At 43.6% G+C, this 23,288-nt stretch overlaps 1 protein-coding gene across 5 annotated transcripts in view; it reads left to right on the forward strand.

Annotated features, from left to right (window-relative positions):
- Window positions 1-23,288, forward strand: part of RNF130 (ring finger protein 130) — a 133,803-nt gene that overhangs the window by 39,713 nt on the left and 70,802 nt on the right. For all 5 annotated transcript variants that reach the window (XM_032335280.1, XM_032335281.1, XM_032335279.1 and 2 more), the window contains exon 3: window positions 15,556-15,806. In XM_032335280.1, coding sequence (XP_032191171.1) covers window positions 15,556-15,806 — 251 coding nt within the window. The remainder of the gene's footprint in view (window positions 1-15,555; window positions 15,807-23,288) is intronic.

Consider the following 23,288-nt stretch of genomic DNA (forward strand, 5'->3'; position numbering starts at 1 on the left):
TTTCGTGGAGTTATGATCAGACAGAGAAGAGAAACATTGAATCAGAGAGGATAATTACAAGAAGTCGTTATAAGGCCAACGTAGTTCTGCACAGTCAGAGAGGGCTATCCTGAGGAGGCAATATTTAAATGAGAATTCACAAGTTGAGAAGAGTCTTCTAGTCAGGAGAACCCTCAGGGGAGAAGCTCAGAGGTGGGAAAAAGCAACGTGAAAGCCATTTTAGATACTGGGGGGAAGGTTGGGTGAGAGGGTGGACGGGAGCATAGTAAATTCAACTTCAGGGCCTCTTCCTCACAGCAGCTGTGTGCCAAGGCATAGACTAGTCATTAGAATTTAGGATTTAGGATTTGCAAGCCATGGGAAGCATAGTCCTTGGTGAGACTCAGTGGCCACCTCGGTTGTGGTGCTGCGCTAGGGCTCAGTGTGCAGGGTCGCACGCCTGCCTCAGCCAACACACTGGGCAGCTGAGCCGCTCTGCTCCGTAGCTGGCTGCTGCTCTTAAGCAGCTGGGAGGTTGTTCCTGGCTTCTCTGCCCTCCCAGTGTGGGCTTGGGAGACCCAGCAGGAAGCATTGGGTGGGGGTGTACAGGGAACGAGCAGTGGCCAAACAGGCCCTACACAGTGTGGGCTCCCCTCACCCCTCCCCAGGTGAAGAGCCTGGGAGCAGGGAGGCCCTGGGACACTGTCCATGATCAGGGTCAGGGAGATGCTGTTTCAGCCGAGGCAAGTGACACTACATGGAGGTCTAGTAGCCTCTGGGGATGGGGTGAGCTTAGACAGCACTGGCCCAGCACACACAGGGTCTCAACCCTCTTCTGGCCCCCGTCTTTCCAGCAGAGCAGTCTTCAACATGCCATAAGTCTCTGCTCTTCTGGCTGTGCTTGTGCTCCAGAGGGAGTCCTTCTGCACTGAGACATGCTTGCTGACCTGCCACATTCGTGTGCTGCTGCTGCCCCATCCCTCCGCAGAGCCCCTTCTGTCCCTGTTGTCCACGTAAGGTGCAAGGACACTTGCCTCCGAGTAACAGCCTATAACTCATAATCTCAAGGAATGGACCCGAAGATCCGTGTCTCAGCCTTCCTGGGCTGGCCTGTCAGTTCAGCCCACCCTCCATTCAGTCAAGAAACCTTAGACCAGTACCTCTCTGTGCATTGCAGTGGGAACTACCATGAGTTGGTAAGAGTCCAAAAAACCAACCCCAGGAGACCTGAGTACCCCCTCAGTGCATTTACCATCCTGGGTCTCTGCAGTCTCCAGAGCGTCTTGTTGAACCTCCCTGATGGTGTTCCCCTGTTAGCTTGGTACTTGCACACTTGACGGGCAGAAGGGAAAAAGGACTGCAGGCTTCTTTATGTGAAAGCATGTATCTTGCTGTTCTCTGCAGTGGTCAGCAGAATGCTGTGAGCAAAATAAGTGTGCACTGCACTGAAATGACTTCATGAAGATACTTAGTTTTATTGAGCTTTCCTTCCACTTAAGGACAGAGTTTATAACTGACCTAAAAATTACACATTGTTAAATATAAATATTTTGTTTTCTTGCTTTGTCAACGATGTTCCAAGAGCTTGCCCGTGTTTGTTCTACTGAATGCCCTTCATCGGGTGCCTGAAGGACATCTTTCCCAGTGCAGTGTCCGTGACATCATTGACAGGAAGGATAGCTCAATTTGTGGTTTTATTCGTTACCTCTAGTTAGAGAATGAGTTCTTTGTAATGTAGTTAGCGGATGTGTGGTAGTATAAAAGGGAAGTTATGGGCTCTTGGATAGTTTAAAATGTACATTTGTCTGAAAGTTAAAGGATTTATTTTCTTGGACTTTAAAAATTTATATAGGCTTTACTGTTACTGTTTATCAGTCTTCCATTGTGTCAAACCATTGTCAAGTTGGAAATCTCTTACGGTTTTATCTGTGGACAGTCTTTCCGTTGTTAGTAGAAAAATGTAATTTTGACAAAGATGCAACCAAATAATAATGTTGCTTTTCAGTCTTGGTATCAGCCAGCATTATCAGGTGCTTCTTACTGTTCCTTTGGCTGCTTGCAAAGAATTACTTGAATGGCCCTTTAACTTCTTTTTCCCATCCTACTCCTTAAAGAAAAAAACCACTTCTGTAGCTCTATATTTACTATTGAGCAATAAATAGAAAAATATCACTTTGTACAGTATAGAAAATATACTTTGTGAATATAAAAAATCATTTTATGAAAGCAAGTAAAGATAAATCATAAACATACTGTAAAATATCTTTAAATATCAGTAATTTGGGCCCCTTAGTGTAAGTCTAGTATCTTTATCCTTAAAAAAACCATCACAGAAATAGTCACACTGTTGTTTTAGCACTTAAAGTTTTTTTTGTTCTAATTGAATATGGATTTAATTGCCTCAGAAAAGATGGAGCCTACAATTTAAATGTACTGCTGTGATAGGAAAGAAGAGTTTGTGTGTATCTCTTTGCCTAAGTTGCAAATATTTCTCTTTTATCTTCCATGCAGTCCACTTTTAGAAAATGTGGAATTATTAAAAAAAAAAAATCTAAAACTGAAACACTTAATGGGATAGAGGAGAAAACTCAGAAATAAACCCACAACTGTATGGTCAATTAATCTTTGACAAAGCAGAGAAGAATATCCAATGGGAAAAAGACCATCTCTTCAACAAACAGCATTGGGAAAACTGGACAGCCACATGCAGAAGAGAAAATGGACCACTTTCCTATACTACAGACAAACATAAATTCAAAAAAGATACAGAAGACCTAAACGTGAGACCTAAAACCATAAAAATCCTAGAGGATGATACAGGCAGTAACCTCTTTGACTTTGGCTGTGGCATCTTCTTTCTAGATATTTCTCCTGAGGCAAGGGAAGCAAAAACAAAAATAAAGGATTCAGTCTTCATTAGAGTAAAAATCTTATGCACAGAGAGGGAAATAATCAACAAAACTAAAAGGTAGCCTACGGAATGGGAGAAGATATTTGCAAACCACATATCCGATAAAGAACTAGTATCCAAAATACTATAAAGAACTTATCAAACTCCACACCTGAAAAACAATCCAATTAAAAAGTGGGCAGAAGGGCGCCTGGGTGGCTCAGTGGGTTAAGCCACTGCCTTCGGCTCAGGTCATGATCTCAGGGTCCTGGGATCGAGGCCCGCATCGGGCTCTCTGCTCAGCAGGGAGCCTGCTTCCCTCTCTCTCTCTGCCTGCCTCTCCATCTACTTGTGATTTCTCTCTGTCAAATAAATAAACAAAATCTTTAAAAAAAAAAAAAAAAAAGTGGGCAGAAGACATGAACAGCCATCTCTCTGAAGAAGACATCCAGATGGGCAACAGACACATGAAAAGATGTTCATCATCAACCATCATCAGGGAAATGAAATTCAAAACCACAGTGATATCACCTCACACCTCTCAGAATGGCTAAAATCAGGAACACAAGAACAACGGGTGTTGGTGAGGATATGGAAAGAAAGGAAACTCGTGCACTGTTTGTAGCAATGCAAGCCGGTGCAGCCACTGTGGAAAACAATATGAGGTCTCCTCAAAAACTTAAAAATAGACCTACCTTATGCCCCAGTAATCACACTACTGGGTACTTACCAAAGAATACAAGAACACTAATTCTAAGGGATACAGGCACCCCTATGTTTATAGCAGGATTATTTCTGATAGCCAAGATAGGGAAGCAACCCAAGTGTCCACTGACTGATGAACGGATAAAGAAGATTGGGGGGGGGGGGTTTACAATGGAATATTACGAAGCCATCACAAAGGATGAAATCTTGCCATTATCGACAACATGGATGAAACTAGAGAGTATACCGCTAAGCAAAATGAGTCAGAGAAGGACAAATGTGGAATTTAAGAATCAAACAAGCAAAGGGGGAGAAAAGAGACAAACCAAGACACAGACTATTAACTGTAGAGAACAAGCTGATGGTCACCAGAGGGGCAGGGGTGGGGGAATGGGGGAAATGGGTGATGGGAATTAAAGAGGGCATTTATGGTGAGCACTGGGTATTGTGTGGAATTCTTGAAGCACTGTTTTGTACACCTGAAACTAATATAACACTGTATGTTTACTGGAATTAAAAACTTCACAAAAATAAAACGGAAACACTTAAGCCATAGTTTTTTAAAACTAAAAATTGCTTATAAAAAAATAACTGCTGATGTTTCTGTTCAGAAACCATCCCAGAAGCTCTGATGTTTTCCTTTGTGTCCCTGAATCTTAATTGAAGTGGAAGCGAAGAGCCCGTCCATCTGCCAGAGACTTGAGACAGTCTGTCCACTCGCCTTCCTGTCTAACTCTGACCTTGCGGGCTCTGTCTCCTGAGTGGGTTGCTTGAACTCCCCACTTGGTTTGCCTTTTTATCTTCCTTGTGCTTATCTTTCCCTCACCAGCAGCAGAGGGTGGCAGAAGCCAAAATAACGTAAAGGATCAGCAGAAGTTTAGAATACTGGCTTCAGAAGCAGGTCAATAGTTGACAGGATGGAAGACACGTTTTACTTGGTAGCTTTCGGCATGTTGACAGGCAGGGCTGCTAGGGAAGGCGGCGTGGGAGACCTGATGGGGAGGCCTCACAGCACCCCACACTTGTGGTTTGTCAGAGCGTGGGGCCCTGGGGAGACAAGACATTGCCTGTCCTGCAGGACTGTCCTCTGCATTGTATGACACCTGGCCTCCCAGGCCTGTGCCTACAAAGCCTAGTGACGGATTCTCCACGTGCACAGCCACGTACAGTCCTTCCCCAGAGTCTCAGATAGACGCACCCTGAGAGGCCTTTTCTGCCCCACTGAGCCCCACTGTCCCCTTCCAGGTCCGGAGTACCCATAGAGGAGGAATGTGGAGGGGTCCCTTGTATATGGCAGCGGGGCAGGGAGGGGAATGGCAAAATGATGACAGGAAGGCCATGGGCTTATAGACCAGCCCACAGAGTAGCACTTCCTGTGTGGTTTGTAACTCCCGCTAGTTCCACATTCCCTGTCAACCTAGGCCGACTTTTTCATTGTTTCTCCCAGTGCAGATCTGCTGGGTGTGAGTTCTTGCATCACTCGTCTGTGAAGATGTCTTTTTTCTGCCATTGTTTTTCAAGGACGTTGACATAGAATTCTGAGCTGACGACGCTTTCAGCACTTTAAAAAAAAGTGTTTACTTTGTTTTCCAGCCTCCATTTTTCCTGATGAAAGAATGTTCTCTTTTATGTAATGTCTTTTTTTTTAATAAATTCTATTTTTTTTTTAGAACAGCATTACAGGCAATTGCAAAGACAGTATAAAGAATGCACCCAGTATCCCGTTAACTTCCTACATTAGTATAGTACATGTGTGATATCTAGTGACCCAGTGAGCACAGTACACAGTCATTAACGAACGTCTATACTTTATTCACATCTCCTTAGTTGTTACTAATGTCCGTTTTCTGTGCCAGAACCCTGTCCAGGAGGGAGGTGTCCTGTGTCTCCTTTGTCTCTGACTATGACCATTCATAGACTTCCTTTGTTTCTGATGGTTTTGAGGACTCCTGCTCAGGGATCCTGTAGCACGACCTTCAGCTGGGACGTGTTCGATGTCATTCTCTTCATCAGACTGAGGATCTGGGGCTTTAAGAGGACGATCACAGGGTACACACTGTCAACACGAATGACCACCATCACCTGGCTGTTCGTTGGGTGTTTGTCAGGCTTCCTCCCCAGGAAGCTCCTCGTTTCTCTCTTCCGTACGCTACTTTCCAGAAGGAGGCCACGGAACACAGCCCACACGTAAGAGTATGACTTTGGGGGATGACTCTGCGTGGATGATTTGTTTCTTCTCCGCTTCTTAATTTATTCATGTCTTGATACCAGTGTGGACTTGCGGATGGTTATTTTGTACTTTGTGTTAGAATACAGTGCTACTTTACTTGTTCTTGTCACTCAGACTCTTCTGTCGTTGGCCCTTGGGAGCACTTTCACTTGGCTCTGGGTCCTTAGACGTGCACTCGTTACCATGGGTATTGGGTTTTCGGTATTTTGTTTTTTGTTTTGTCTTATTTTTGAGCACTTTCTTCCTTTCTGGTGCTCTGAGATCTCCAGGCTTATCTTAGATGCACTTCCTGTCCCAGTTGGAGAATCGGCTATTTTCTCCCAGGAGCCCTGGTTCCCCTGACTGGGGAATGACATTAAAAACCAAGCTGTGGGCGTTAGGTGTGCTTGTTACCATTGTGGTTTTGTTGCTTCTGGGTCCTCTGTGCTGACAGAGCAAGGGAATATGTGTATATATACCAACCCTTTCCTGGACACATATCCACAGATACTTCCGTACGTAACCTTGTGTGTCTGTGTCAAGCTAAGAATGAGTCCATACCCAGGTCTCCAGCTCTAACCCATGACCACATGCATCATTCTATTCTCCCCCAGTGGCCTGCCTGTAAACTCCCACTGCAGCTGCAAGAAACCTGGCTCCCACCACCCACCATCCGCTTTCCTGTTGAGTTCACTGAGTGCCCACAGACTTAGAGATCCTTAAAAGTAAATAACAGGTCTGCAGGCTGTCACAGTGTTGGTGCTCGGTGCATGTCTTCTCTGGGTAGAGTGCCTCACTCAGTACTGAAACTTTCTCTCTCCTCCCATTCAAAATGCTTATATCAAAAATTTGTAAGGAAATATAAAGGTAGGTATCTTAACTTGAAAATGACATGAAACTAGGTGGATCTTGGAACACACGAAACAATGAAAAGAAGGTATTCGTTAAGTTAACCTGCAAATGGGCTCAAAAAATTAGCAGTAAGAGTTTGTGGAGACTTGGCTTAAGTAATAGTTTGAGCAGAGGATCCCGGGAACCTTGTGTCCTGTAATCCCTGCTTGCGCTAACATGTGTCCTGGTTGCCAAAAAGTACATTGGAAGCTTGGGTTGTATCCTTGGGAACATATAATATTCAGAGGTAGGGAGAGGTAGCCCCGTGCTGCTCTTAATATTGGATGCATTGTATTCATTTTTAGCATTTTGTTTTAATAAATAAAATGCTAAAAATGAATACAACTTAATAAAGACATTGAAAAATGGATGTCCACAAATGAACAGGTTGGAAAAGATCTGTAAATAGTGATTTACCATTTGGAATTTGAACATGAAAATGAGTAATGACAATAATAATTTTATTAGCCCATTAAATAACAAAGGAACATGAATTCATACTAATCTTTATTTTTATTTTATTTAAGAGAGACAGAGAACGAGCACACGAGTGGGGTGAGGTGCAGAGGGAGAAGAAGAAGCAGACTCCCTGCTGAGCAGAGACCCTGATTTCATGCTCAATCCCAGGACCCGGGGATCATGACCTAAGCGGAAGGCATATGCTTAACCACCTGAGGCACCCAGGCACCCTGAAGTCATACTAATCTAAAAAGTAAAAGTATATTGAAATCTTGATGAGGAATGGAGTAGTTACCAAATCTCAAAGTACCTCCCCACAGAATACTTATGAATTACAAAAAGGGGAAAGAGTGGCTTCACAGTGGAAATGGCTGGAGAGCGCATTGTCGGGCTGTGTTCTGACTGCACCACCTGCTAGGACACACTGAACAGAGCACAGCCTCACTTCTTTTGGGGCTGCTGCCAGAAATGTGTGACCTGAATCCAGCTCCATGGAGATGCTGGATCCATCCAGACGAAGGGGCTGTCTGTCATCTTCCCAAGTGTCAAGGTTGTGGGCATCAGGGAGTGTTTGAGAAACTGGTCCAGACTGACAGCCATAGGATGAGACAGCTGAGGGCAGCACATACAGCCCTGATCCCTTTCTGCTCTAGGATGTGGTTGGGAAATGGGATGCTCGAGTGGGCTCTGAGATGAGGCCGTAGTAATGCGTCAGTGTTCACTTCCCGGTTCGATGGTTGTACTCTGTAAATGGTTTTTGTTTGTAGGAGAAGACACACTAAATGTTTGGAGGGGATGACATGTTTCACCAGTAACTTACTTGTGAATGGTTTGGAGGAAAAGAGGTTTTTAGACCATACCTCCAGCTTTTCTGTGTTGGGTCCTTTTAAAAATGTTTGTAAATGAATAATCTGGGGCTCTAGGAGGAGCTAGGTGGAGGAAAGCCTGAGGTGGAGTACCAGAGAAGCGGTCTTTGACTATCTGAATGAAGGACTGCTGCGTGGAAGAATTTTTGTCCATTCTGGGACTTACAGCATGAAGTTGGGTGTTTCTTATATCTGGCGGCATCTTTTGGTTTACTGGGAGGATTTTTCCTTCATAACCGTTGATGGTGTTTTACACAATCGATAGTAAAATATAGTGTATTTGTTTGGTGGTGCTTCTCAACCGAAGAGAACCAGGAGCCATGAATGGGCATTTAGGAATCAAGATTTTAATTATAGGAAGACCTTTCCAACACTTAGAACTACCCGTGGCTCAAGCTAGCTACCTGAACTGGTCAGGAAGTTATTTGTATTGCGTTGAAGAAGACCCCTAAGAACACTCTTAACTCAAAGATTATCTGACCTCTGCTGACTGGTGATTGTCTCCCCAGTTACCCCTTCCCCTCGTTTCTGCCTCTAAATGAAGGAAGAGAAAGTGACTTTCTCTTCCATGCGGGTCTTGGCTCCTACTGTCTTTTTTGAGGAGGAAGAGATAGATTATGTGATGGGTGCATACGGTCAGGAAACAGAAACCACCTTTTCAACACTGGGCGTTGAGCCTTTGCTCTCCTTGGGCTGAGACTGAAGGGACAAGGGTTTAGTAGACCCTGGCTCTTGCTGAGGATGGACTGCAGCCGAGTATTGTCAGGAATCAATGGAGTGACTTTGGAGTCCCCCTTGTGGCTCACCCATGGAGCCCCTGAATGTCAGCCTTGTCAGGAGAGTCCAGGTCCAAGCCAGTCAGCACTGTGCAACTGGGGCACCACCCGGATGCTGTGGGGCCAGTGCTTTCTAGATGCAGTGCAGCTGCTTTCCCAGTGACACAGCTTCACCCTTCATTCCTGCGTTCCACACACTCATGTCCCCACGCTCCTCAGAGGCCTTGACTCCTGGCTGACTTACCTGTGCACAGCCCTGCCGTCATCCCAGCCAGCCTCCCAGTCCACAGGGAAAGTGCACACCTGGCCAGACTCCCATCCTCAGTATCTCCCAGAATCGCTAACATCTCTGGTCTCGAGTCCAGTGTCCTGTTCTCTGACCGTTGCTTCTTCCCTTTCTCTCCTCTCCTCCTTACCTTCTGTTTTGCTGAAGCTTCTGGGTCCATTTTCTTGCAGTTCTCCTCCCCTGGGCATGATGCTTCCATTCTGCTTGGACTGTATGAGCCACAGTTTCAGTCACTGTGACAGACAGCTTTGTTTGGGCAATAGAGTGTCTACTGTCACGTGACTGTCTGTTACCTTTAGGCCCATTTGGCTCCCAAAATGCTTTGAATGTCAGGTTAAGAAGTTTGAACTTTATTTAGCTGACAGAAGGGGTAAAGACTTTTCTTTGTTTTTTTTTCTTTAATTTTTGTTGAAAGCATGGCTGACACCCAGTGTTATCTGAGTTTTGGGTTTACAACATAGGGATCTGACGATTCTGTGCACAAGTCCGTGCTCACCACAGGGTCACATCCTCTGTCACCATGCGGAGTTAGTACAGTATTCTCGGCTGTATTCCCTATACCGCACTTCCCATTTCTGTGACTTACTTATCATGGCGGGCTTGTACCTCTCAGTCCCCTTCACCTATCTCGTCCATCCCTCACCCCCAACCCCTCTATATTTAAGAGTCTGGTTTTTGTTGGTTTGCTCGTTTGTTTCGTTTTTTTAGTTTCCATATAGTTAGATCATAATGGCATTTGTCTTTCTCAGCCTGACTTTTTTTTTGCTTTGCATACTGCCCTCTGGGTCCCTCCGTGTTGTTGCAGATGTTAGAGGCTTTGAACAGAGTGACATGACAAATTAGGCATTAGAAAAATGCTGGCAGATCTCAGCAGGATGTCTATAATTGATAGAACCTGCCATCTACATCTGTCAGAATTAAAGCTGTATTCATTTCCTAAAAGAATTAGCCAATCTTTTTTTTTTTTTTTTCTCTCTCCCCCTTGAGTTCCTAAAGGGGGTCAAAGGAGAGAAGAATGAGTACTGGGTTTGAAGAAGCCAGAAGTGTTACAGATAAATGTTTGAGAAGGATTGAAGTCTGTGGAAGGCAGGAGCCTCAGACCACTTGTGAGCAGACACCCTGAGGCACAGGATGGCAGGTGCTGCGATCTGTGCAGCTTGACTTGACAGAGAGAGCTACAGAAAGTCCCTGGGTTAGGCCCCCCCTTTCCCTCAGCAGCAGCCAGGTTGGAACCGGAAAGCAAATTTAATTCTCTCACCTAAAGTGTTAGTGTTCTGTTTTTCTGTTTTATATGTAAACATAGGTCACTGAATTCTGTAGGAGGAAGTCTGATTCCACACCGTAACCTACCAGAAGTTATACTGATTTCACTGCAGATACTTAGGGAATACCGCACCTCCCTGAACCTTTTTATGGGAAATACACTAAAATCACCTAAGAGCTTGAAAATTCCCTAAAACTTCAGCAGGTGATTTGAACTTAACAAACATATTTTTCCATTAAGAGATAAAACCTCGGGCGCCTGGGTGGCTCAGTGGGTTAGGCCGCTGCCTTTGGCTCAGGTCATGATCTCAGGGTCCTGGGATCGAGTCCCGTGTCAGGCTCTCTGCTCAGCAGGGAGCCTGCTTCCCTCTCTCACTCTTTCTCTGCCTGCCTCTCTGCCTACTTGTGATCTCTGTCTGTCAAATAAATAAATAAATCTTTAAAAAAAAGAGAGAGAGATAAAACCTCTATAAAGTGGGGTTTTGTATAGGGAGGTTGTTTTCTTTTTTAAAAAAAATTGAGTAAGCTTATAGTAAAAAAGTAAAGCAGCTTACAGTAAAAGCACCTCTCTCCCCTTGTGGCCTGATGCCTCAGGCAGCTCATTTGTTTCCTTCCTGGATCTGCCTTTCTAAGGTGAAACGATCAGCCACCCCGCTGGACTGCACTTGCCCTGAGAGGGAAGAACGGCTATGTGTGGGTCAGGGCTGGGGGCTTCTGGTACTTCCCATCTGGAAGGACTCCCGGAGCTGAAGCTCGGATCCCTGTGAAAGCCTTGGGAATAGTGTTGGCCAGCAGGTTTGTGCTTCCTGGGGTGGTTGGGAGGAATGAATGAAAGGGAGTTCCGGAATTCGGTTGGAACAGTTCTGTATCAGAGCTCAGTTTCTTGAAGGTGATAAATGAATTAAGGAGGTGGTAAATGAATTAAGGAGACGAAGTATTCAGGGAGGAAATGTCATGATTTGAAACTGTTCTGGGGTTTGCAAATTCTCCAAAGGAGAAGGAATTTTCTTTTTAAAGGCAAAGGTGGGAGAGAAAGAGTAGAATTGTTTTCATAAAGTAGCCAAATTCAAGCAGTGGAAACACAGATTCACATTAAAGAACAGATGTGGAAAAAGTTTTAAGAAAATAGGTAAAAGCAGGGATTGCACTTAGATTTTTACTGATTTATCATCTCTGGTAAATTAATCCTGGGTGCTGGGCGAGTTGAAATGCTTGGGATTCTGAGGCCATATGTGTGATTTATTAGCAGTGTTAGCTAAAGGTTAGGATTAGGGTTAGTGGTGGTAGATGTTCCAGATATTTGTCATCTCTCCTTGAGTGTTCACATCATTGTAGTCTGATAAGTCTTTAACTCTTAATAGTCACCACTTGACCTAACGTGACCTTTATCCTGAGGCTTATACCCTCTCTGGCCTTACTATCAGATCTTTAAAAGTCAGATGTCCGAGACATCCTTCATTCAGGGTCTTTGAGCCCAGATCAGCTTTAGGGGTGGGAAGTGAGGAGATGAATGAAATCAGCAGAACGGGGCTTTTCTTGTTAGGAGGGTCTCCTGTCATCAGATACTTTAAGTGAGTTACAGGCAGAAAGGGTTAAGAACCGAGCGGCTTGACTAGTATTCTCACAACCTGCTGTCATTTTTCTTCATTTTGCTTGAGGAGCAGTGGCTTAGCCCCCTTGCCTGTCCTGCTAGCAATCTCCCCATCTCTGCTAGCCTATACGACTGCCTCCCTGGCTTCTCTCTCTAGCCCCTTTAAGATTTTTCTTTGCTCCAGGCGCCTGGCTGGCTCAGTCCCTTAAGCGTTCAACTCTTGGTCTCAGCTCAGGTCATGATCTTGGGAGGTTTTGAGTTCAAGCCCCACAGGCCCAGTATGGAGCCTACTTTTAAAAAAAAAGAAAGATTCTCCTTTGCTCCTTTTTTTTTTTTTTTTAAATAGGTATACCTTTTATTTATCCAATACTTTGTTTAGCTTTTCTTTTTTTTTTTTAATTGAATTGCAGTTGGATTCTCCTTTGCTCTTTGAGAGTAAGGACAGTTTTCTCATAATCAAGAACAAGTATAAAGGAAAAAAATCCTCTTGTGTGTGTGTCTCCTGTGCTAGTCACACATATGCTTCTGTGACACTTCCAGTCGCCTATTGTGTGGGGCTTTCTCCTGTATGAAGCAATTCTCAGCCATACTAACTGGGTGTCCAAGAATTCAGTTGGATTCTGACCCTGTCTGCCTGGAGTTCAGGTCATATCCCACGGGTTAAGAGCTCGGACACCCACAAGGCTGCCCCCTCCCTGCCCCAACCAAAAGTCCTAGGCCGTCACCTGTACTTCACCAGCTAGCTATAAATCAGTTTTCCCACAACCCCCTCATAGTGTCCCAAACTTTGTTAGAATGGCTCACAGAACTCAAGGAAACACATTTACTGGTTGATTATGAAGGGTATAGGAAAAGATACAGATGAATGGCCAGCTGAAGATGCTCAGGGCAAGGTTTGTGGGAAGGGGCCCTCTGGTTTGCTGCCCTCCTAGCCCCCGCACATGCTTACCAACCCAGAAGTTCTCCAGACAGCACAGTGTGGGAGTTTTTATGGAGAATTCATCACATCAGCATGATCGGTCATTAACTCAGTCTCTTTCTCCTCTCCCCTCCCCAGAGGATGGAGGGGATGGACTGAAAGTTCCAAGCTTCTCTTCATGGCCCACTACTAGTCTACTAGTCATCTCATTAAAACAAAAGACTCCTGTCACCCAGGAAGTTTCAAAGGACTTAAGATCACCATGTCAGGATCCAAAACCAGATATCAGAACAAAAGATGGTCCTCATGCTCTTATCACTTAAGGAATTGCCAGGGGTTTTAGTAGCTCTGTGCCAGGAACCTGGGGAGACCAATATATCTGTTTTTTCTTACTTCAAAGCCCGTAAATTTTCTGTCTTTAAAAAGCAGACGTTAGGATGGGGAGCACCTGGCTGGCTCAGTTGTAGATCATGCAACTCTTGATCTTGGTGTTGTAAGTTTGAGCCCCACATTGGGTATAGAGATCACTTCAAAATAAAATATTTAAAAACAAAAAAAGGTAGGGTGCCTGGGTGACTCAGTTGGTTAAGCAACTGCCTTTGGCTCAGGTCATGATCCCAGAGTCCCAGGATTAAGTCCCAGCTCCGCAGGGAGTCTGCTTCTCCCTCTGACCTTCTCTCTCTCTCTCAAATAAATAAAATCTTTGAAAAAAAAAAAATAAACATTAGGGAACTTTGATCATAGTATGTGCTCAATAAATACCATTGAGTGGATGGTTGAAATAATTAACCGCTTCTTTTCCCAAACAGCTTTCCCGTTGAAATTAGGTGATGTTCACTTAGTGTTCTTTGAACAAGAGAAATTGTGTGGATCGGTTTCCCCAGCTACCTGTGCAGCTTTCCCTGCTCCTCTCCCAGCTTGAGTCTTCAAGAGGAAGCCTCAGAACTGGTTTCTAAAACCCTTTGTGCCTGGTGCGATTATAAAGCAATGAGACTGATTGTCATGTGTCGGTTGTGGGATCCGTCTCAGTTACTTTATAGCCGGGCCTGGTACCCGACACCGCACACCGTTCCCTGCCGAACATCAGTCTAAGGTTTCTAAGTGGAAAATTTAAATGGTTTAGCATTACTTGATGATTTCTCTCTAACTCACTGATCAGAACTCTTAGATGTTAACTTTGTTGCTTTCTTTACTTCTGCAGTTTTCTTTTTGTTTTTTGAATTTTTTTTTTTAATTAGTATTCTGATAAAATGGCTGGCACGATTTTGAATAAGGTAATGCAAAAGGTCTGTGTGCCACCAGGTTAAATTCTTCATGAAGCATTTAATTATTGACTTTCTTTTCAGTTGCCTGTGGCCTTTTGACTGCCTGGGATAATGAGGGTAATTCTTTTAGCTAAAGATGGTAAATACATAAACCAAACACTTAGCAGAATTCATTGATGAAGCCTTTGAAAGGGCAAGTTCTGAGGTGTTTGTTCATTTGGCTTTGGTGGTTTACATTTACGTGCAGACCTTATTCAGACTTGGATAAATAGTTATAATTTTCTCTTTCCTGAAATAGAAATGTTTGTTCTCCTTCCTGCGACCCCCAGAGTCCTAGTCCTTGCTTTGAAGTGTGCTGGAAGTTGCACATTGCCACCAGCCCCGGCTTAGGAAGGAGGCTTGTCAGCAGCTCGACTGGTGTGGTTCAGCAGCCCTTTTTCCTGGAAAGGAAGTGGGAAATGACCTCCCTTTGTGGAGGAGGAAAGGAGCAGTAATTTCACGCTCCACAGGAGAGGGAGTAACTTGCCTTGACGGTGTTACTCCTCCTGGAGATTACATAAGTGAAAGAGGTGGATGGCTCAAAGAGAACCTCACATCCTGGTGTTTGCCTTCAGTGGCTTGTCGCTGTGGCAGAACCTCTGGACCGCTGTTAGAAGCCAGAAAGTTTTCTGTGCCCAGCTAGTCCAGGCTTTTGAGGCTTGGGCGTATCTTGAGGGGGGTGTTAATTTCTGGAAGAGTTCTGGGGTAAAGAAGAAAGGAACCTTCCTCTCGTCAGGTCTAGACACAAGACCAAGGGGAGTCTCTGGTGTTTCTCATGAAGCTTTACCACAGGCCATTTGGCTTTTGCAGATCTGTTGGCAGATTTGTGTCATGTTGGTGATATTATAAAGCTGCAGATGCTGTACTTCTTTCTATTCCTTATAGCAGTTCTGCACACAATAGATGCTCCATAAATATTTCTAAGAGTGAGTAGTGCAAATACTACCAATTTTTTGTATGATAAGTCCTAGTGCTTTTTGTATTGTAAGTACTAGCACTGTTCTCCTTTTCTTAAGGAGGTGGGACTTTCTCAGGAAGGTTTTAATGGAAAAGGTTCTACAGTAAAGACCTGTGGTGATTTTATCACATTATGTTGTATCATATGTTTTATACTGTCTGTCTTCACATTTGGCTGATTTAATCTGTTTTTTAAATATAGTTATAAGACAAGTTAATGTGGCTCTTAGCACTACAGTCCTTCCACACTCTGAGTCTTAAGCACTCCACCTGGATTCTTGTTCCCACTTAGAGCCAGAGCGTACCCAGCTGCAGATTCGTTCCACCTGAGAAACTGATTCTGCACACCCCTCCCAGTAGCAGAAATCATAGTTGTTTCTCTAAATAGCATTTTCATATGTGTGATGTTCCTGTAAATTTTAAAGGTCATTTGAGCGTCTATATTTATTTTACATTACAGGCACTGGAGATATCATTGCTGTCATGATTACAGAATTGAGGGGTAAGGATATTTTGAGTTATCTGGAGAAAAACATCTCTGTACAAATGACAATAGCTGTTGGAACGCGAATGCCGCCAAAGAACTTCAGCCGTGGCTCTCTAGTCTTCGTGTCAATATCCTTTATTGTTCTGATGATTATTTCTTCAGCATGGCTCATATTCTACTTCATTCAGAAGATCAGGTACACGAATGCACGCGACAGGAACCAGGTGAGCTCCTGGCACTCTCTAACTATCCATCTTACAACCATAATTCGGAGACGTCTGTCGTGGTCATTCACAGCACAGAGTTTCACTTAAGAAAAAAGTTGTGACCTTCAGTCATGTCCATGTGTTGAAAACATATTTACATACGTTATTTTCAGGATCTTTTTTTTTTTTTTTAAGATTTTATTTATTTATTTGACGGACAGAGATTACAAGTAGGCAGAGAGGCAGGCAGAGAGAGAGAGAGAGAGAGGGAAGCAGGCTCCCCGCCGAGCAGAGAGCCCGACTCAGGGTTCGATCCCAGGACTCTGAGATCATGACCTGAGCCGGAGGCAGAAGCTTTAATCCACTGAGCCACCCAGGTGCCCCTTTCAGGATCTTTTTTAAATGCCTAAATGGGGAGTCTACATTTACAGTGATCACTTGGAATATCCTGGGTAAAAGGTTAGCTTAGTATCATGATATGATATAGCTGACTCTGGTCATTTGGAGAGCTCTCACAGAGTTGCATTTCTGAGCTGGAAGCACTGGTTGTCAGGGGCAAGGCGAGCTGGGAGGTGGGGGAGGGTGCCTTCACGTACTTTAGTTCCATGTGTATTATCTATTCAGAAAAATAAGTCAGTTAAAAATTATCCTGTTTAAGCTTGCCCGTGGGGTGACAATGAGGTGGAGAAGGTCCCATAGAAGAGATATATCCGGTCGTCCTAGAACTTCCCCTTCCTCCCTCAGTGAGCACAGACTGAATGTTCAGTGGGTTTCAGATCAGTGAATAAAGACCCAGGAAGGACAGGAGGGCCTGCCGCCCTGTAGTGGAGAACCCGCAGGCGGTGACCTGGTCCGTTTGTTAGCTAGTTGGACGCCCTCTAGATAAAACGTGCACCCAGGGGGGCCAGATGGAGGTGTGAGGTCCCAGCCCCAGTCCGAGTCTTCTCTGCTAAGAAACCAGCAAACAAGCTGTTTGCAGAGTGGTTTGAAGCCAGTCTTTGTGGAATGCCATCCTCTCCTTACAAACAGGACATCCAGACCTCTGTGGGAGAGCTGAAGTTTTCAGCCTTCCTCATTTTAGTGAAAGCACAGAGGCTGCTACGGAACAGATCTGAGTTCAAATTCCAGCCTCATCACCAGTTTGCCATGGTCTTTCGTAGACCATTTATTTCACTTCTCAGTTTGTTTCTTCATCTGAAAATAGGTACAAAATATCTGAAAACTGTCATTTATTGCACACTTATGTGCCAAACTTTGTGCAGTATCCTGTATACCTTTAAAGTTTTTTATTATAATTTTTATTTATAATTTCATACTTGGAAAAGCTGTAAAAATAGTATGAAGTATTCTCTTCCCCAGATTCTTAAACTGTAAGCATTTTGCCCTAGTTCCTTTTCTATGAGTATATACTTTTTTTAACCATTTGAGAATAAATTTGAGATATGATGCCCCTTTACTCTTTAAATACCTCAGTGTGTATTTTTAAAAACAAGAACATTCCTATATAATCACAGTATAATTATGAAAATCAGAAGTTAATATTGATACAATACCAGATCTACAGACCTTTCTTAAGTTTTGTAAAACTGTCTTAATAATAGGGGCACCTGGCTGGCTCAGTTGGTAGAGCATGGGACTCTTGCTGTCATGTCATGAGTTCAGGCCCCACACTGGGTATGGAGCGTACTTAATTTAAAAAAATTGTCTTAATGCCTGCAATGCAAAGCAAACCCTGGGTTGATCCAGATTGTACTTTGCATTCACTTTCCATTTTTTTTTTTAAGTAAGCTCTGTACCCCATATGCAGCTTGAACTCAAACTCCAAGATTAAGAGTCATAATGCGCTCTACCAACTGAGCCAGCAGTTGCCCCTGTTAGGTCTCTCTTAATCTGTCTCATGGCATTGACATTTTTTTTTTAAGATTTTATTTATTCATCTAACAGAGATCACAAGTAGGCAGAGAGGCAGGCAGAGAGGAGGAAGCAGACTCCCCAGCGAGCAGAGAGCCCGATACGGAGCTCGATCCCAGGACCCTGGGATCATGACCGGAGCCGAAGGCAGAGGCTTAACCCACTGAGCCACCCAGGTGCCCCGGCATTGACATTTTTGAGGAGTCCAACCCATTTGTTTTGTCTTTGAGTTTGCCTGATACCTGTGTTCCTGGATCATCAGATCCAGGTTATGTGCATTTTTTAAGGAACACCAGTCCTTTACATTTGTTAAACTTTTTATTTTGAGGTAACTGTAGATTCACCTGCATTTGTAAGAAATGATACAGGGAGTTCCCAGGTACCCTCGTGCATTCCCCCGCACCCGGGGTAAAATCTTGCATAACTATAGTAACTAGTTCAACCAGGATCCTTACATGGATACCATCCACTGAGCTGACTCCAATTTCTCCAGTCCAGCCTGTACTCGTATGTATGTGTCTCTCTACACCACTACCACCACGGTCAAGGCATAGAACAGTCCCCCACCAGGATCCCTTATGCTGTTGTTCTTCCTTCCCAGGCCCCCTCTCTTCCCCCCGCCCAGCCCCTGACATCACTGACCTGTCCACCGCTCTGTGATTCCGTCAGTTCGAGAATGCTGTCTAAATGGAATCCTCCAGTCCTTCCCTTTTAGAGTTTGGGTGTCTTCACCTACCATGACTCCTTGAGAGCCTTCCAAGTTGTTGTGTGTGTCGGTAGCTTACTCGTTTTTGTTGCTGAGTAGAATTCTGTCACTTTGGCGTACCACAGTGTAGTGAATCAGATTGTTTCAAGGTTTGGGCTATTTTAGAGTGGCTGTGAACATTTGTGACAGATTTTGTGTTAACATTAGTTTGCATTTGCCTTGGATAAATGTTCAAGAGTGAAGTATCTGGGTTATTCTGGTAAGCACATCCATAATTCTGTAAGAAACTGCCATACCCTTTCTCCAGGTGACCACAGTGTCACACGTTGGCACTAGGTACAGATCCCTGACCTGGTTTCCCTGACTCCTGGATGGCCTGTGTTGTTGTCACTGTTTTGTATTTTAGGTGTGTAGTCCCCTCTCCCCTGTGGTTTTCATTTGCATTCCTCTCTTTGCTGCTGATGTGGAACATCTTTTCATGTGCTTATTTGCCACCTGTGTGTCCTCTTCGGTGAAATGTCTGTTCATGGCTTTTGCCCATTTCCTACCTGGGTTGTTGGGGTTTTTTTTTTTTTACCATTGATTTTTGAGAGTTGCTGCATTCCATATACAAGCCTTTGTCAGAATTGTGGTCTGCAGATATGTCCTTACAACCTCTTAACAGGTTTTTTTTTTAAAGATTTTTATTTATTTTTATTTTTATTTATTTTATTTTTATTTATTTATTTGACAGATTACAAGTAGGCAAAGAGGCAGGCAGAGAGAGGAAGGGAAGCAGGCTCCCTGCTGAGAAGAGAGATCCCTGAACCCTGGGATCATGACCTGAGCCAAAGGCAGAGGCTTCAACCCACTGAGCCAGCCAGGCGCCTCTTAACAGGTCTCTTGAAGAGGAAACATCTTTAATTTTGATGAGGTTTAATTTATCAGTTTTGCTGATGCTGCAAGTCTAAAAACTATTTTGCCTAGTCCTAGATTCCGGAGAGCTTCTCTTTTTTCCCTTGAAGTTTTATAGGTCTACCTTTTACATTGAAGTCCTTGATCCATTTTGAATTAATTTTGTATAAAGAGATATGGGTTAAGATTTTGTTTTGTTTTGGGTTTTTGTTTATTTGTTTGTTTTCCCTCATTTTATATCTGATATTACAACTTTGTCAAAACTCAGTTGGGCAGATTTATATGGATCTGTGTCTGGGTTTCTGGTTCTATTCCATTGAACTATGTGTTTATCCCTCTGCCCATCCCACACTGTCTTGATGACTCTAGCCTCAATATTGGGTAGAGTGATTCCTCCCACTTTATTCTTATTTTTCAAGGCTATTCTAGGTCCTAGAGTCTTTCCGTATAAATTTTAGAATAAGCTTGTCTGTGTCTCTACAAAAAAAAGAAAAGGGAAAAAAAACACAGAACCTTCCTGGAATTTCTATATGAACACATTAAACAATCAATTGGGGGAGAACTGATACATTTACTATGCTGAATCTTCCGGTCCATGAACCTGTAATGTTTTTCCACTTATTCCGGTCCTTTTTTTCCTTTCATCAGCATTTTGTGGTTTTTAGCATAGATCCTGTACATGTTTTAAGTTTATACCTAAGTATATCATTTTGTTTGGAGTAACAATAAACAATAATATAATGGTAAATGGACTGCCAATGTGTTTTTAACTTCTTCAAGTTCCATATATTCGTTGTTAGAAGATCAGAATGTGATCCAGTTGTGTGTGTTGACTTTTTACTCTACAGTCTTGGTAAACTCACTGTAGGTTGCTTGGGATATCTGCAAATAGGGATTGTTTTACTTCTTCCTTTCTGGTCTCTCTTGCCCTTGTTTTTGCTTTGTTTGTTTGTTTTGCCTTAATTACAGTGGCTACAGTCTTCAGTGCTATGTTGAATAACAGTGTTTGCGAGAATGGGGGCATCCTTGTCTGTACCCTGTCTTAGAGGAAAGGATTCAGTCTTTCACCGCTAAGTATGTTTTAGTTCTCAGGTTTTGTAGATGTTTATTGCCAACTTCACGAAGCTCCTCTGTGTTTCTAGTTAGCTGAGTGCTTTAATCACAACTAGTTCAGTTTTGTCACACTTTTTTGTGTCAGTTGATGTGGTCATGATTTTTTTGTTGTTGTTTTTTTCTTCATCCTGTTGACATTGTAGGTTGCATTCACTGATTTTTTTTTCCCAAGTTTATATACAGTTTTATTATCTATAAGGGATACAAATCAGTGGGGAAAGAAATAACAGTTCTGGGAAAATAAGTTTTCTGTTTAGGCATTTATTGATTTTCTAATGTGTGTAATAAATCCCACTTCATTGTGGTATGTAATTTTTTATGCATTGCTGAGTTCAGCTGCTTAATTTTGTTGAGGATCTTTGTGTCTAAGTTTGTGAGAGATACCAGGCTATAGTTTTTTTGGGGGGGGGTGTAAAATTATAATTTCTTTAATGGTTAAAAGAGTGTTCAGTTTGTCTATATCATCTTTATTGAATTTTGTTAATTTGTGGTTTTTTGAGGAATTGACCCATGTTTTAGATGTCAAATCTATGAACATAAAGTTGTTTTAATGGCTACAGTGTCCGTGGTGATACTCCCTCTGTGTCTGATCCGAAGGATTTTTATCTTCTCTTTTTATTTTTACCAGTCTTGCTAGAAACTTCTCAATTTTTCAAAGAACCAGCTTTTTTTAAAATTTAATTTCATTTTTAAAGATAGCAACTTAGATTTATTTATTTGAAAACTTTCATCTTTCTAACGTAAGCATTTAGTGTTATAAACTTCTTAGGACTTTAACTGTGTCCTATGTACTTTGGTAGTCCTATATTTCCATTTTTGTTCAGTTTTATGTAATTTTTTCTTTTGAGACTAACTCTTTGACCCCTGTGTTGTTCACTTTCCAGTAGTTATGAGATTCTGCAGTAATCTTAGCGTTGCTGATTTCTGTTTTGGTTCCATTATTATCAGAGAAATACTCTGTATGATTTCAGTTCTTTTAGGTGTGTTGAGATTTGTTTTATTAGCTAGCATATAGTCTGTCCTGGTGAATATTCTTTCTTTTTTTTTTTTTTTTAAGATTTTATTTATTTATTTGACAGAGATCACAAGTAGGCAGAGAAGCAGACAGACAGAGAGGAGGAAGCAGGCTCCCTGCTGAGCAGAGAGCCCGATGTGGGGCTCGATCCCAGAACCCTGGGATCATGACCTGAGCTGAAGGCAGAGGCTTTAATCCACTGAGCCACCCAGGCGCCCCCCTGGTGAATATTCTGTGGGTGGTTGGGGAAAAAATGTGTTTTCAGCTGTTGGGTGGAGTATTCCATGGATGTCAATTAGATCAGTGCACAGAGCTTGCTTTTGCGAGGAGATGGGGTGGAATGATCACCTTCCCCCTGGGCCCCACTAAAACCATCATGGAAAGAGGGATGTGGTTTTTCCGTAGGCATTTGGCTAGAGTGGGACAGGTGCAGGCATTCCACCCTGCGTTCCTCCAGTCTGGAGGTCCCTGAGAAGCCTGCCTTGTTTTTCCACTTTTCAGAAGACCTGGGTGGGGTGGGGGGAGCAGGAGGGGCTCCTGCATTGTCAGAAATGACAGTCTCCAGAGCATCTCTCACTCTTGGACGCAGATATGGGTGATGAAGGCGATAAAGAAATATTAGGTGAAAGTGTTAACTGATCTAAAATATGCCTGTCCTAGAAAAGATTATTAGACATAACGTGTGAAATCACATTTACAGCCTTCAAGTAGAAGACACCCGTTTTATGAGGTTTTTGCTAAACGAATAGATGTGAAAACCAGTTTTGATGAAATGAGGACTAGAGTCACCCCAGCACTAACAAAATGACAGCCTTTGTTTATTTATCACAGAAGTCCTATCTGATGAGGCTGGAGGAGAATAGACATCAGCCCAAGTTTTCGAGTTTCTTGAGGGACAGTAGCATAGCCCCAGAGTGGTTTTTAACAGCCCACTTTCTTTGGTGACGTAGCTTACATTTTTAAATTTAAATACTTCACCAATAGAACACGTGATTCTTAAAAATAAATAGTGCCACAAGGCTTGGTTCGTCACCCAGTCTTTTCCTAATTCCTGTTTCCCAGAGACCGAGTGACCTCTCTCAACTTTTATCTCTTCCTTCTGTTACTAACTCCATACTGACATGGAGCAGGCTATATTGCATTTTTTTTTTTTTTTTAATAAAGACATGTGTTAAACATGTTGCCCTTATGGAACACCATGAGTGAAATAGTCGAGCGTTGCTCTTAACTGGTGTCCTGGCCGGGAAGACCCATGCTTTGGGGGGAATGTAGCGCATCCCCCATGACTTCTGGGGAAGAGCGCACGGGGCCCCAGGAGCTCGGAGTTTGACGGCGTGGGCCCGTGCGAGTGTGCGCATGTGTGTGTATGGAAGGCGGCAGCGGCCCCGCCATATGGCGCGGGGCGGGGGGGGCTCCCGCCTCCCGCCTCCCGCCTCCTGCCTCCTCGCCTCCTCGCCACGCTCCTTCCAGAGCCTTCTCCAGAAGCCGCCAGAGCGGAAAGTGAGGGTCTGACCTTTTTCCCTCCTTCCGTTTTTTCCCGAAGGTGGAGGAACGCTTGATGAAATTTTTATGTGGCGTAAAAAGCCTAGCTTATTAAAGTTTCATAAGAAGGTGGCAGCCGCTCCCCTGGCTGAAACCTTTGGCTATTTTAAACCAGAAGTACTGGCAGGAGAACCTATGAGTTTCAGGAGAGGTTTGTTTTCCCCATAAGCGGTCCTCCCGAATCCTTCGGCAAGCAGCGCTGGCCGCAGGAGCGCTGCGAGAGAGGACGCGCAAGGCAAGGAGCTCGGGTCCCGGCGCAGCGTCCGCAGTGGGTAGCCTTCTCGCGCGCGACACCAGCGCGCGCGGAGGCTCGCGGGTG

The sequence above is a fragment of the Mustela erminea genome, chromosome 3, assembly GCF_009829155.1.
Source record: "Mustela erminea isolate mMusErm1 chromosome 3, mMusErm1.Pri, whole genome shotgun sequence".
NCBI classification, from domain to species: domain Eukaryota; kingdom Metazoa; phylum Chordata; class Mammalia; order Carnivora; family Mustelidae; genus Mustela; species Mustela erminea.